Raw genomic sequence first — 9953 nt, 5'->3', positions numbered from 1 at the left:
GACGGACGTCGTTGATGGATCTCTTTGGCAGGAGGGACGATATGAGACGGGTGTAAACCGGAGGTCATGATTCTGGTCAGCGCGCTTGACTCTTGTTCGTGTTGGAGCTGTGTGACGCACGCAGGGTTCCAGCGGCGGCTTTGTAACGTACGTCAAAAACTCGAGATGCGTCCCTAAAGCACCGTCCTGACAGCTGGTTCTACTTTTCGTCCTATGCGGACGTGGGTCACGAGCGTTGAAAAACAATGTCACCACAGGCCGGCCGAAGGAATCAGGCGAAAGAAGAATTGTTTCAGAAGTAGGAGATCTTTGGATCATCACGTGCTGACATGTAGCCGCAGCCCCCGCAGCCCTACCCGCGAGCAGCAGCACGCGGGTAGGGCTGCGGGGACGCGACGGGGTGTCGGTGCGGGCATGACCGGGAAGCTACATGGAATACCATGCGGAATTCATGGCTTTCAGTACCGCGAGGATGGAATTTTCTTTTTGCGTGCAGCGTCCTGGCAGGTAATATGCCTGGTGTCCTATAGCCTTCAGGCTTGCTGTACAGTTGCGTTCGAGGTGCCCGATAGGACAGAGCGAGGCGGAAACGGGGCTGCCAAGGGCCTTATACTATTGCAGGAGCTACTTGGAATACCATGCGAAATTAATTCCTTACGATACCGCGAGGATCAATTTTTCTTTTTGCGGGCAGCGTCTTGGCAGGTAATATGCCGGGATGTCGTAGCTTTAGTCAAACTTTGAAACAAGGCAACTGACAATCAAGCAAGCTCATTTCCTGGTTAAACCCTCACATAAGGATGGCCTGGTTTTTCCTGTCCTAAAGAAGCACTAGCTTGGACAGCAGCTTTTGCTCAGAACCGCGACGCTCTTGCGGAAAGGAATAAGGCGGAAGCATACATTCGTATACAACTTTGATTTGAATTAGTAAAAAGCGGCATCAGCTGTAAGGCGGCCGTGGCCCAACATGCAGCGTGCCGGCAGACCTCGCTCCCCAGACAGGTACTCAAATGTTTTCAGGGTTCCGCAGCTGTGCAGTAATCCATGTTGAAGCTCTGAAACGTCTGCATGGGCGCGCTGGTCGTCACATACCCCTTTGCCGTAGCGCCAATTACCTACTGCCATGGCGTCCGGGGGCCCCTGGCAATTGATGGTGCACGCAGATGGGCAGGAAGTCCTCCTGGGCCGGGATGGGATCGTGAACGCAGCCGTTCTAGGTCGCGGAGCCGCTCGCGATCACCCCGAGGCGGTGGAGGGGGCGGCAGGTGAGCTGCGTTTCCCTTGAGTTGCCCTGGAGCCCCAGATGACATCATGGCGGGCTTTTCCATGAAAAGGCAGAACCCCGTCCGCATCTTTTCCGTCTGTGACACCCCACGCGGCACGTTGCGGCACCCGCCCCCCCTTGGGGCAAAACTCCCGTCCCTCACACCAGGCCAGATCGGATGCACTGTCTCTTTCTCCCTTCCTTCCTCTCTCCCGTTCCACTTGTGTTGTTGTTGTTGTTGTTGTTGTTGTATTGTTGTTTTTGGTTTATCATGACTATGACCAGGACTTGGGTTGACCCCGCTTACCCCGCCTCCCAAATTTCATCGGCATCCTCAGCTCGTTAGGCCTGAGGATAACTAAACTCCACCCAAGGCAATACTCTCTCCTTCACTTTCGCGCCCTATCTTTAAACTCCGCTTTGCCGGTGATTGTGTTGGTGCTACGGTCGTAATGCCTTCTGGCGGCATGACCACGCAGGTTTGGCGGGGGTGGCCGAGGTCGTGGCGGCTACAGCGGTGGACCACCTGGCCCTGGCGGCTACCGGGGGGGCCCGCCACCTCAACGATACAACGGCGGCTACAGCCCTGGCCGCGACGGACGCAGCGACGATAGCGCCTCTTCGTCCTCCTCGGGAGAATCCGGTGAGTGGTGTGGCGAGACTCAGGGGTGTGGAGAGACAGGGTGGTTTCGGAGAGCTGCCAGGGGAAGCAGGAAAATGGGAGAGGCAGACACTTTTTCTCTGCCCTCAGAAGAAAACACATTCGATTACAGACACACAAACACAGAATACGTAAATGTGCTGATGATACGGGCAGGGTGAAGAGAAGAGATGAAGAGATGAATGTGACAATCGTTTCGTGTAGAACGGATGGATATGTCTCTGCAGGTTTGGATGGACTCCCTCACTTGCTCGCCAGGGCGAGGGTGTGTGTTGTGGGGAGAACGTAACGGGCCGTTAGGCCTTGGCCACCGTGCGCGTATGTATATACGTTTATGTGTGTGCATAGGGAGGGATGAGGGCAGCCTTGCTCCCGTGTGCCTCTCCTACATGTGCCGCCAGGCATTGGCCCATCCTTCCGCACCACTCATCCAGCCCCCTCTACACGTTCATCCCCAATGAATTGTTGTCTCTCCACGCCCACCTTGCTGACGTTCCTCCCCGTCTCAACAGATCGAGGGCCCCGACGTGGACCACCAGGCCGCGGCCGCGCCCTGCCCGGCGCCGACGGAGCTGCCGCCGCCGGCGGCGGCGGCGCTGCCGCCACCCGTCGCGAAGTCGAGCTTCAGTCCCAAGTAACTGCTCTGGAACAGGAGCTCGCCACTCAGAAAGCGGCTCACGAGGCGGACCGGAAGAAACTGGAGTTTGTGAGCGACAAGGTAGAGAGAGGGGTTGGATGGAGGAAGACGGGCCTCCGCTCCTTCCCCACAGGCATCATCACATATGCCGCCACCACCAACCCACTCAGTTCACAGCTTGAGATACCCGTCACTCTGGGAAGAGGGGTCCTTGCCGATTATGGCCCCCTGTCACAACACACGAGATGTGCCCGCCTGCTTGCGTGCACACGCCTTGTCCGCATGCCCACAGCTTCCATCACTTCGCCCCCTCCCGTCCCGCCCTCTCGGTCCCCTTCCTCGTCCTCAGGTCCGTGCCGTTGCTGAGCGGTCCAAGAACCGCGGCAACATGCTGGTTCGTCTTGTGGCGGCGTTACGAAGAGTGGATGGCGCCAGGGTGGGCGTGGAGGCGGCACAAACAGAGCTGTCCAAGGCACAAGAAGACCTGAACACGGTGCGTGTGAGGGGGGAGGAGGGGGTAAGAGAGATGTCATTGGGGTTTGTCGTGAAGGCTGGAATCCTGGAACAGAGCCCAGGCACAGGTCAGTTCGGGCTTGCCTCAAAAATCCCTGTTTCAGGTTTTTGGCGAGAACGATGCTCTATTGTTTGATTGCGTTTGAAGCGGAAGGAACGCATCTTAATGCGATTGTTGCTGCTGCCTCTCGTCCTCCTCTTCCTGCTGCTGTTGTTGTTGCTAGTGTTGCCCCTCTTCCTCCTCGTCCCGGGTGATCCCTGCTCTTCCTCTTTCCCCCCTTCTACTTATCTTCCTGTAACCGCCTATTTCTATTGCTACTGCAACTGCAACTGCACCAACGTAACGCCCGCACATGGGACTCCACACGCCCTCAGGTGGTTCAGCAGGCAACGGTGATGGTGGAGGGTGAGGAGGCGGCCTTTGCGGCAGGAAAGTCCGAGCCACCGTCCGGCCCTGCGCCTCCTCAACAGCATCCGCAGCAGGTGACGGCAGCGGCGGCTGGAGGGCCGCCACCTCCCCCCCCTGGAGAACCCCCGGGAGGCCCATCTAGCACAGCTGCGCTCGTTCCAACGGGTCTTGGGTCGGGGCCAATGGACCGACGGGGATTGGAGGACATGGTGGAGGGCGGTGGTGGGTGGAGCGAGGCGGGGGTAGCTGGGGGCGGCGGGGAGGGGCGGCCCAAGGCGCTGAGCTTTAAACTTCGTATCCCTACCAATGTGTAACAATTTGCATGCCGTGTGGTGCGGGCGTCCATCTGAGCCAGTTTCCAGGGCTGCGGAGAGGGGGAAATTATATGCAAGGAAAAAAGGAATGAACTACCGCTATCCGGAAAGGGGGGTCGGGGGGGCCTCGAGCAACACCTAGGTGTGTGTGGATCAGATCTCTTTTTCCGCGCGATCCAGTTTTTGTTGGCTCCGCTGTGGGAAGACATGTCTGGGTGGCGACGACCAGCAGGCGCGTCTTCGTGCAGTCTGGCTCTGCTTTTTGGCCGCCTCGGCATGCTGGGGCTTCGGTGTGTTGCGTCCGCCACATGCGCCACCCCCAGCCACCTGTGGTGGTGGCTCTCCGGGGCCGTTTACTTGGAGGTCACGTCCAGGACACTTTTGAGTCCGTCGTGAGCCGCCTAGGGCGGTGTGGGCTTCACTTGGGGGCCTGGGCTTGAGGGGCAAGCGGATCGACTGCCTGACGTTTTTCATATGAAACAGGTGAATTGACGAAGAGGCATACAGACAGACGCGTGAAGTATGGCGGAAGGGCTACTATGGGGTTTGTGATTATGACGATCACGTTTATGGTAAGGAAGAGGGGATGGAGGATGCAAAGAAGCGCATGTCGCGCCCTTTCGTGTTTTTTATATGTGATGATGATGCGGCTTGCGACGCTCTGCACCTTAGCCGTCTCTCCGGCCAAGCTGGGCCACAGTTTTGGCGTGCTACTGAGGACTCGAATGCCTGAGGCCGGCCGTACTTGCGAAGAAAGCGGCGAACGGCTATGGAGTGTGCAGGAAGGTGTTGTGGTCAGCCATAGCAGACCGGCTGAAGGACACTGCGACACGGACCTGTGAATGGTAGGGTGGCGTGGATTTGCGATGAAGAACAGCTTAACTGCAGCTGTCATGTTGCAAGCTGTGCGTTAGCTACCGAGGTGCTGGCGTGGAAGGAGGGAGGTGAACCTGGGTGGCAGATGGTTAACACGGCAGAGGGCGAAAGAGAAGGAAAGCGCATAAGAGAACACTCAGGCCCGGGAGGTCTCCCTGTCATCATCTCGCGTCTGAACGCGTGCCTACCGGCGTCATCACATCTCACAACGTTGTACTCGAACACACGCGCGCGCAAGCGGTCCTCCGCTCCATATCCCTCCCAACAGGCAGGTCCATGCCACAGGCTAGGTACCTTAAAATACGACACCGCTGTCGGCGAAAGCAGGATTCCGATGCGAGGAAGGACGGCAGGTAGGAAAATTCGTACGAGTACGTACGCAGTATGCTCAAAAGCTTGGATCATATGTGCCAGACGTTTTTTGGACGGATTGAAGTGTCACGCAAAAACAAAGAACGTGACGCCCAGCTCCCCCACACTCCCGTCATCAAGGGATGTGCTCGTGCTCAATGGTTAGTCGGGCGGCTTTCAGCGAAGTGCTTTGGACAAGAGGGTAAATGCAACGAAAGGAATACAGACGCCGTCAGATGCCTCGGACAGAACCTCTTTTCCTCGGACCCCCCTGCTGATCAGCGTCTGCATTCCTTAGCGCTCAGGGCTGATGAGGGTGTAACCAGCTCCTGCGTGGCGCCTTTCGTAGCGACCAATGCAGGAGCCGTGACCCACGGGGCCGTCCACTGCACGATCCTGCCATGCGGGGCCCCACCCAGCTCGCCTCCCTGTTCAGCTCATGATGATATATCCCGCTCTCACTGGCCACCAATTACATATAAATTATCACCAACAGACAAACGTATACATACATACACACACGCGGCTCGGATCAATAGAAGTCATGCACCTACAATGGATGCCCTGGCACTCGGATTTTCCTCCATTTGTCGTACTTTCGCCCTTTGGGTATTGCGGCGCCACACACGCACCACAGGCGCTCATATGTTGGTAGGCAGCGACACACACTCCTGTTTCGAGGCGGCTGCACAAAATCCGCACCTGCCCTCAACCTGCCCGTGGGAGCCCGTACGATAGGGCCCAAGGCCTGCCCCAAGGTAATCGCAGCGAAACGCACATAAAAGGGAGAAGAACAATAGATGGATAGCCACAGCAGGCGGTTTAGACGAGCAAATGGGCGCGAGTGAAGGTCGTGTCCAAAGAGAACAAATGAATTACGATGAGGTATAGTGAGCGGTAAAAAAGGTAACTTTCAGACGTTCCCCCCTAACAACACTTTTTCCCCTTAACAGCCTCCTGGCCTGGACAGAGGCGCTTTGACTCGCTGGCCTTGAGACCAGCAGCAGCAGCCGTGCTCGCTGGTTGCGCCGAAACCGCCGGGTGGGGGCCGCCTGTGGACCGTACGTCGCCAGCGCTGTCCCTCCCACCGCAGCCGCAGCCGTTTCCTAGCTGGCCTGATCGCCATGCCGCGCGTCTCGCACTGCGGGCCGCACATAACTAGGTCTCCCCCCACGGAGGCCCCGAAGGTGGCGGAGGCGGCGCGGTGTCGGACAGCGCGCCCCGGCGTGCGCGGCCCATCACGTCACCCGCCGCCAACGACGCTGCTGCCCGCCGTCGTCCCCGCAGCGCCATTATCCCTGGTAGCGCTGATGCTACACAGCTCCCTCAACAGCCCCGCGTAATACCCCACCGCGCGCTCATTCACGCGTCGCCTTGTCTCAGCCATCTGCCGTCGTACAGCCAAGAGCTCCGTCGCCGGCGTCGCCACCAGGCGCAACATCACATCCAGCTCCTGTTCGTCGTCCTTCTGCAAATACACGCATCGCTCGTTCAGCATGCTGTACGACGCCAGAAACTCGCGATTTGCGACCAGCGGCGTGCCGGAGATGAAAGAGGAAAGGATGGAGGACGAGAACTTATGCGTCAGGTAGCGGCGGTTGCCGAGCATGGGCAGGATGGCAAAGCTGTGGTGGAGGTGGTCATAGAAGCCGCGGAACGGCAGCCGGCGCAGCACCGTCACGAAGGGTACGAGGTCGTCGGGCAGCCCCAGTCGGTCGTCTTGGCCCTTGCCCATCACGTTGATGTGGAAGAGCGTCTTGGCATACCCCGTGGTGAGCTCCTCGCGGCGGCTGGACATCTGATGCCACACGGCGCTGTAATTGCGGCGCAGGCTGGAAAACTTACCCTGCGATGTAGAGGCGACACGCAGGTACAAGACAAAAAAAGTGAGCGACGCGAGTTATAGCATGTGGACCCTTAACGAGCCCCAGTGACTTGACTGTTGAGGCAGGTGGAGCGCGGGAAACATATATAAAGCGGTATAAATAGGTATAAACTAGCGTCGAAATAGCGGTTGTAACTAAAGTTTTTTCTTATGGGTTTATGGGGAGCCAGATGACCGGCCGCGATAAGTGGGTAAGTGGTTAGAAAGGTTGGAAGGTGTTGTTTCTGCTTTCTATGTTTTTCTGCTTTCCTGTTTGTCCTTGGTCTCTTACAGAGCTCCTCCCCTGTCCAACGCATCCGGGCCCTCCTATGCATATACCCATATCGAATACCCACCCACGTACCCGCTGCCAACTCGCCTCCGCTACCAACTCACCTGTATAGCAAACCCACGTAGGCACATACCCAGTAGGTCCACCTCGCTGGCATCCAGGCAGTTGGTCTTGGGCTTGAACGGGTACACCGGCAGGACCCAGTCCACCTGACGCCCAGTGGCGGAGGCCAGGGAGGTGGCGGTGTGGGGCGACAGCGTAACCAGGCGAGCGCCGCTGCTTCCGCCTTCTGCAACCCTTATCAGCCGTTCCGTCTCGTTGAAGTCGCTGTTGTGAACAATCGCCACAGTCATATGGCGCCGGATGTGGCGTAGCAACTCCTCGTTGGCATCTAATTCGTAGTCGGGGCTGACCAAGATTAGCAGGTCGTAAAAGGGCTTCTGTTGTGCGATGTTTTTGAGGATGTTGCGAGTAAGGAAGATGTAGTTTACGCGGGAACGGCGCAGGACTTCCCAGGCGCCGTCGCCGCTGGAGGTGCGTGTGTAGGGGTTAACGTAGATGTCGGTACGGCGCGCGTAAGGCCGGAAGGTGTGCATGAGGCCAGCGAGAACTTCATAGTGGTAGGGGACGCCGTTGATGATACCGATACGGAGGTTGGGGCATCCGGTGAGGTTGGCAACTTTAGGAGCGGATGCTGAGGTAACGGAGGATGCCGAAGCCCCGGCAGAGGTGAAGAAAGACAGTCCGGCGCCATAGGCAGCCGCAGTGTGGTGTACGCCGGTAGAGATGAGCACGAGGGTGAAGAGTAGCTGCAGCGCGGGCCCCAGCGTGCATCTGAGAAGTGATGCTACCGTCCGCAACAGTGGCAGGCTGTGTCGCATGTTGAGCATGTCTGGGGAACGATGCGACAGAATTATGCGTTTACGTTCTCCGCGTACGCTGATCGAAGACTACGCTTATATCACTTTGATGTGGGGACAGAACGTCCATGATAGAACAAGAATGCTTGCCTTGAGGGGCACTGGTAAGCGAAGACTGTAAGTATTGCGGATCAAATCAGCTTTGGAAACACTACGTTCAGTGCAAATAGAAATGGTCAACGGCACGGCGTGTCCTCAATCACAGGATTGTCCCCGATTTGCAAGCTCTTCGGTCAATTCACGTTACAATGTATTGGCTAATGGATGTTATAAGTATTAAGGCACGGATGGCTGCTGCTGACTCACAGTAAAAGCTCGCTCTGCAACCAAGGTCGCACCAAGCTCGCTCTGCAACCAAGGAACGCACGACATAGTAACCATAAAAACAGAGAATCTATGAGACTGGCCTGGCGCTGTTTGTAAATATTTGCTAATCATTGGGAGATGCCCTCTGTCGCTCCGCAATTTGCACTGCCTAGGCAGCTGAAGGAAATCCAGCGGGTAATTAGCAATCTATAAAATGTTAGTGACACTACTTAAAGGATGCAACATTTTCTCGGCAGTAGCAAAGGCCGATAAGGCATAACCGAACAGGGAACGAGCCGAAACGGAAACCTGCGGAAACGGAAACCTGCGTAAATAGGTTTCGTCACGCTTTCCGCAGCGAAGCCCAGATTGGCGGAAATGCGGAAAGAGAATCCGCATTTCCGCGTTGCTGTACGGCGGAAATTGGAAAACAGATTCCAGGCATGCGTTTGCCATTTAAAGACTGCGTTTTACACTATGGAGTTATTAGATTAAGTCAAATGTCAACAACCACTGGCCCCGACCTGGGGGCTGCCGAAGTCATAGAGATTGACTGTGTTTCTGCTCAGAAGAAGGGTTTTTGATAATTGATTCCACAATGTCCGTAAACGTGGTTGAAGTTGAACAGAGCCACGTCGTTGCAGTTATCGTTGTGCGGTGCCATTTTTAGATACTTTAGCCCTCTCGCCTTTTTATTCCTTTTTAATTTTTTATTTTGAATTCATATTGTTTGGACGATTACTGGATTAATGCACAGTCAGCATAGACTTGTCCGTGAGGCATGCAGACATGCCGGACGGGTATGTGGAGTAGGCATGCAGACATGTCACTGCTCCGCAACGGACAGGGAGACGATAATTATTCAGTGTTTCAGGGCTCCCCGGGCCCTTACCCCATGTAACATACGAGTGGCAATTTCTGAGCATCCCAGAGCAATCCGTCAGCCAACAACACTATGGGGGTGGTATACGATAGGGCTGCTCAGGCCTGGGGTCTCAGGGTTTAAAGAGAGGCGGGCTGCTTGAAGGGGGCAGGGTGAACACCGTCAAGGGTGTGGGCACACAATAGTTGATCGCTTGGCCCCCGCCACCCCCAGTAATACGTTTAGATGGCTCTACCTTCGAGCACGATTGGAATCCACCAGATTCTAGATCCCACCGGACAGAACCGCACTGCCACAAGCTGGTTTCAGACTGTCCAAGTTATCGCCACACTGAGAAGAGCTAAAAAACATCATTACATATTCATTTTATAATTTTCGCAGCTTTCCGCAGTTTCCGCAGCCTTTCCGCAAAGGGCCTCCCGATTACGAAAAGTTTCCGCAGACCTGGTCAAGTTTCGGCTCGTTCCCTGTAACCGAAGCGAAAGTCGGGAATATGGCTTTTCGGTTAGGTTCGTTAGCTGCCCTGATAAAGCAGAAGACACAAACAGCAGAAAGCAACCTGCTGTGATGAATGCATGCTGATGATAATAACAATAACGTCCAGCACAACAGCAGGAAAGAAGGAAGGAATCAAGCTTCGAGTTTTGATTATAGGCGCAGCTA

At 56.1% G+C, this 9953-nt stretch overlaps 2 protein-coding genes across 2 annotated transcripts; one reads left to right on the top strand and one right to left on the bottom strand.

The window, feature by feature from the left end:
- Positions 1-889: 889 nt before the first annotated feature.
- Positions 890-3798, top strand: VOLCADRAFT_102692 (uncharacterized protein; the record flags this gene model as incomplete). The annotated part of the gene is made up of 6 exons (XM_002946027.1): positions 890-1002; positions 1164-1265; positions 1744-1907; positions 2438-2643; positions 2912-3055; positions 3451-3798. The coding sequence occupies exons 1-6, from the start codon at positions 968-970 to the stop codon at positions 3796-3798; spliced, it is 999 nt and encodes a 332-aa protein (XP_002946073.1). The 5' UTR covers positions 890-967.
- Positions 3799-4151: 353 nt separating this feature from the next.
- On the bottom strand, positions 4152-8951 carry VOLCADRAFT_85968 (uncharacterized protein; the record flags this gene model as incomplete). The annotated part of the gene is made up of 8 exons (XM_002945667.1): positions 4152-4199; positions 4466-4565; positions 4635-4701; positions 4863-4985; positions 5728-5773; positions 6377-6871; positions 7286-8015; positions 8932-8951. 8 exons carry the CDS (start codon positions 8949-8951, stop codon positions 4152-4154), a joined length of 1629 nt encoding a protein of 542 aa, XP_002945713.1.
- Between the last annotated feature and the right edge of the window lie 1002 nt (positions 8952-9953).

The sequence above is a fragment of the Volvox carteri genome, assembly GCF_000143455.1.
Source record: "Volvox carteri f. nagariensis unplaced genomic scaffold VOLCAscaffold_1, whole genome shotgun sequence".
In the NCBI taxonomy this organism is placed as follows: Eukaryota; Viridiplantae; Chlorophyta; class Chlorophyceae; order Chlamydomonadales; family Volvocaceae; genus Volvox; species Volvox carteri.
The sequence above is the reverse complement of the archived record's forward strand: the minus strand, read 5'-3'. Positions and strand labels throughout refer to the sequence as shown.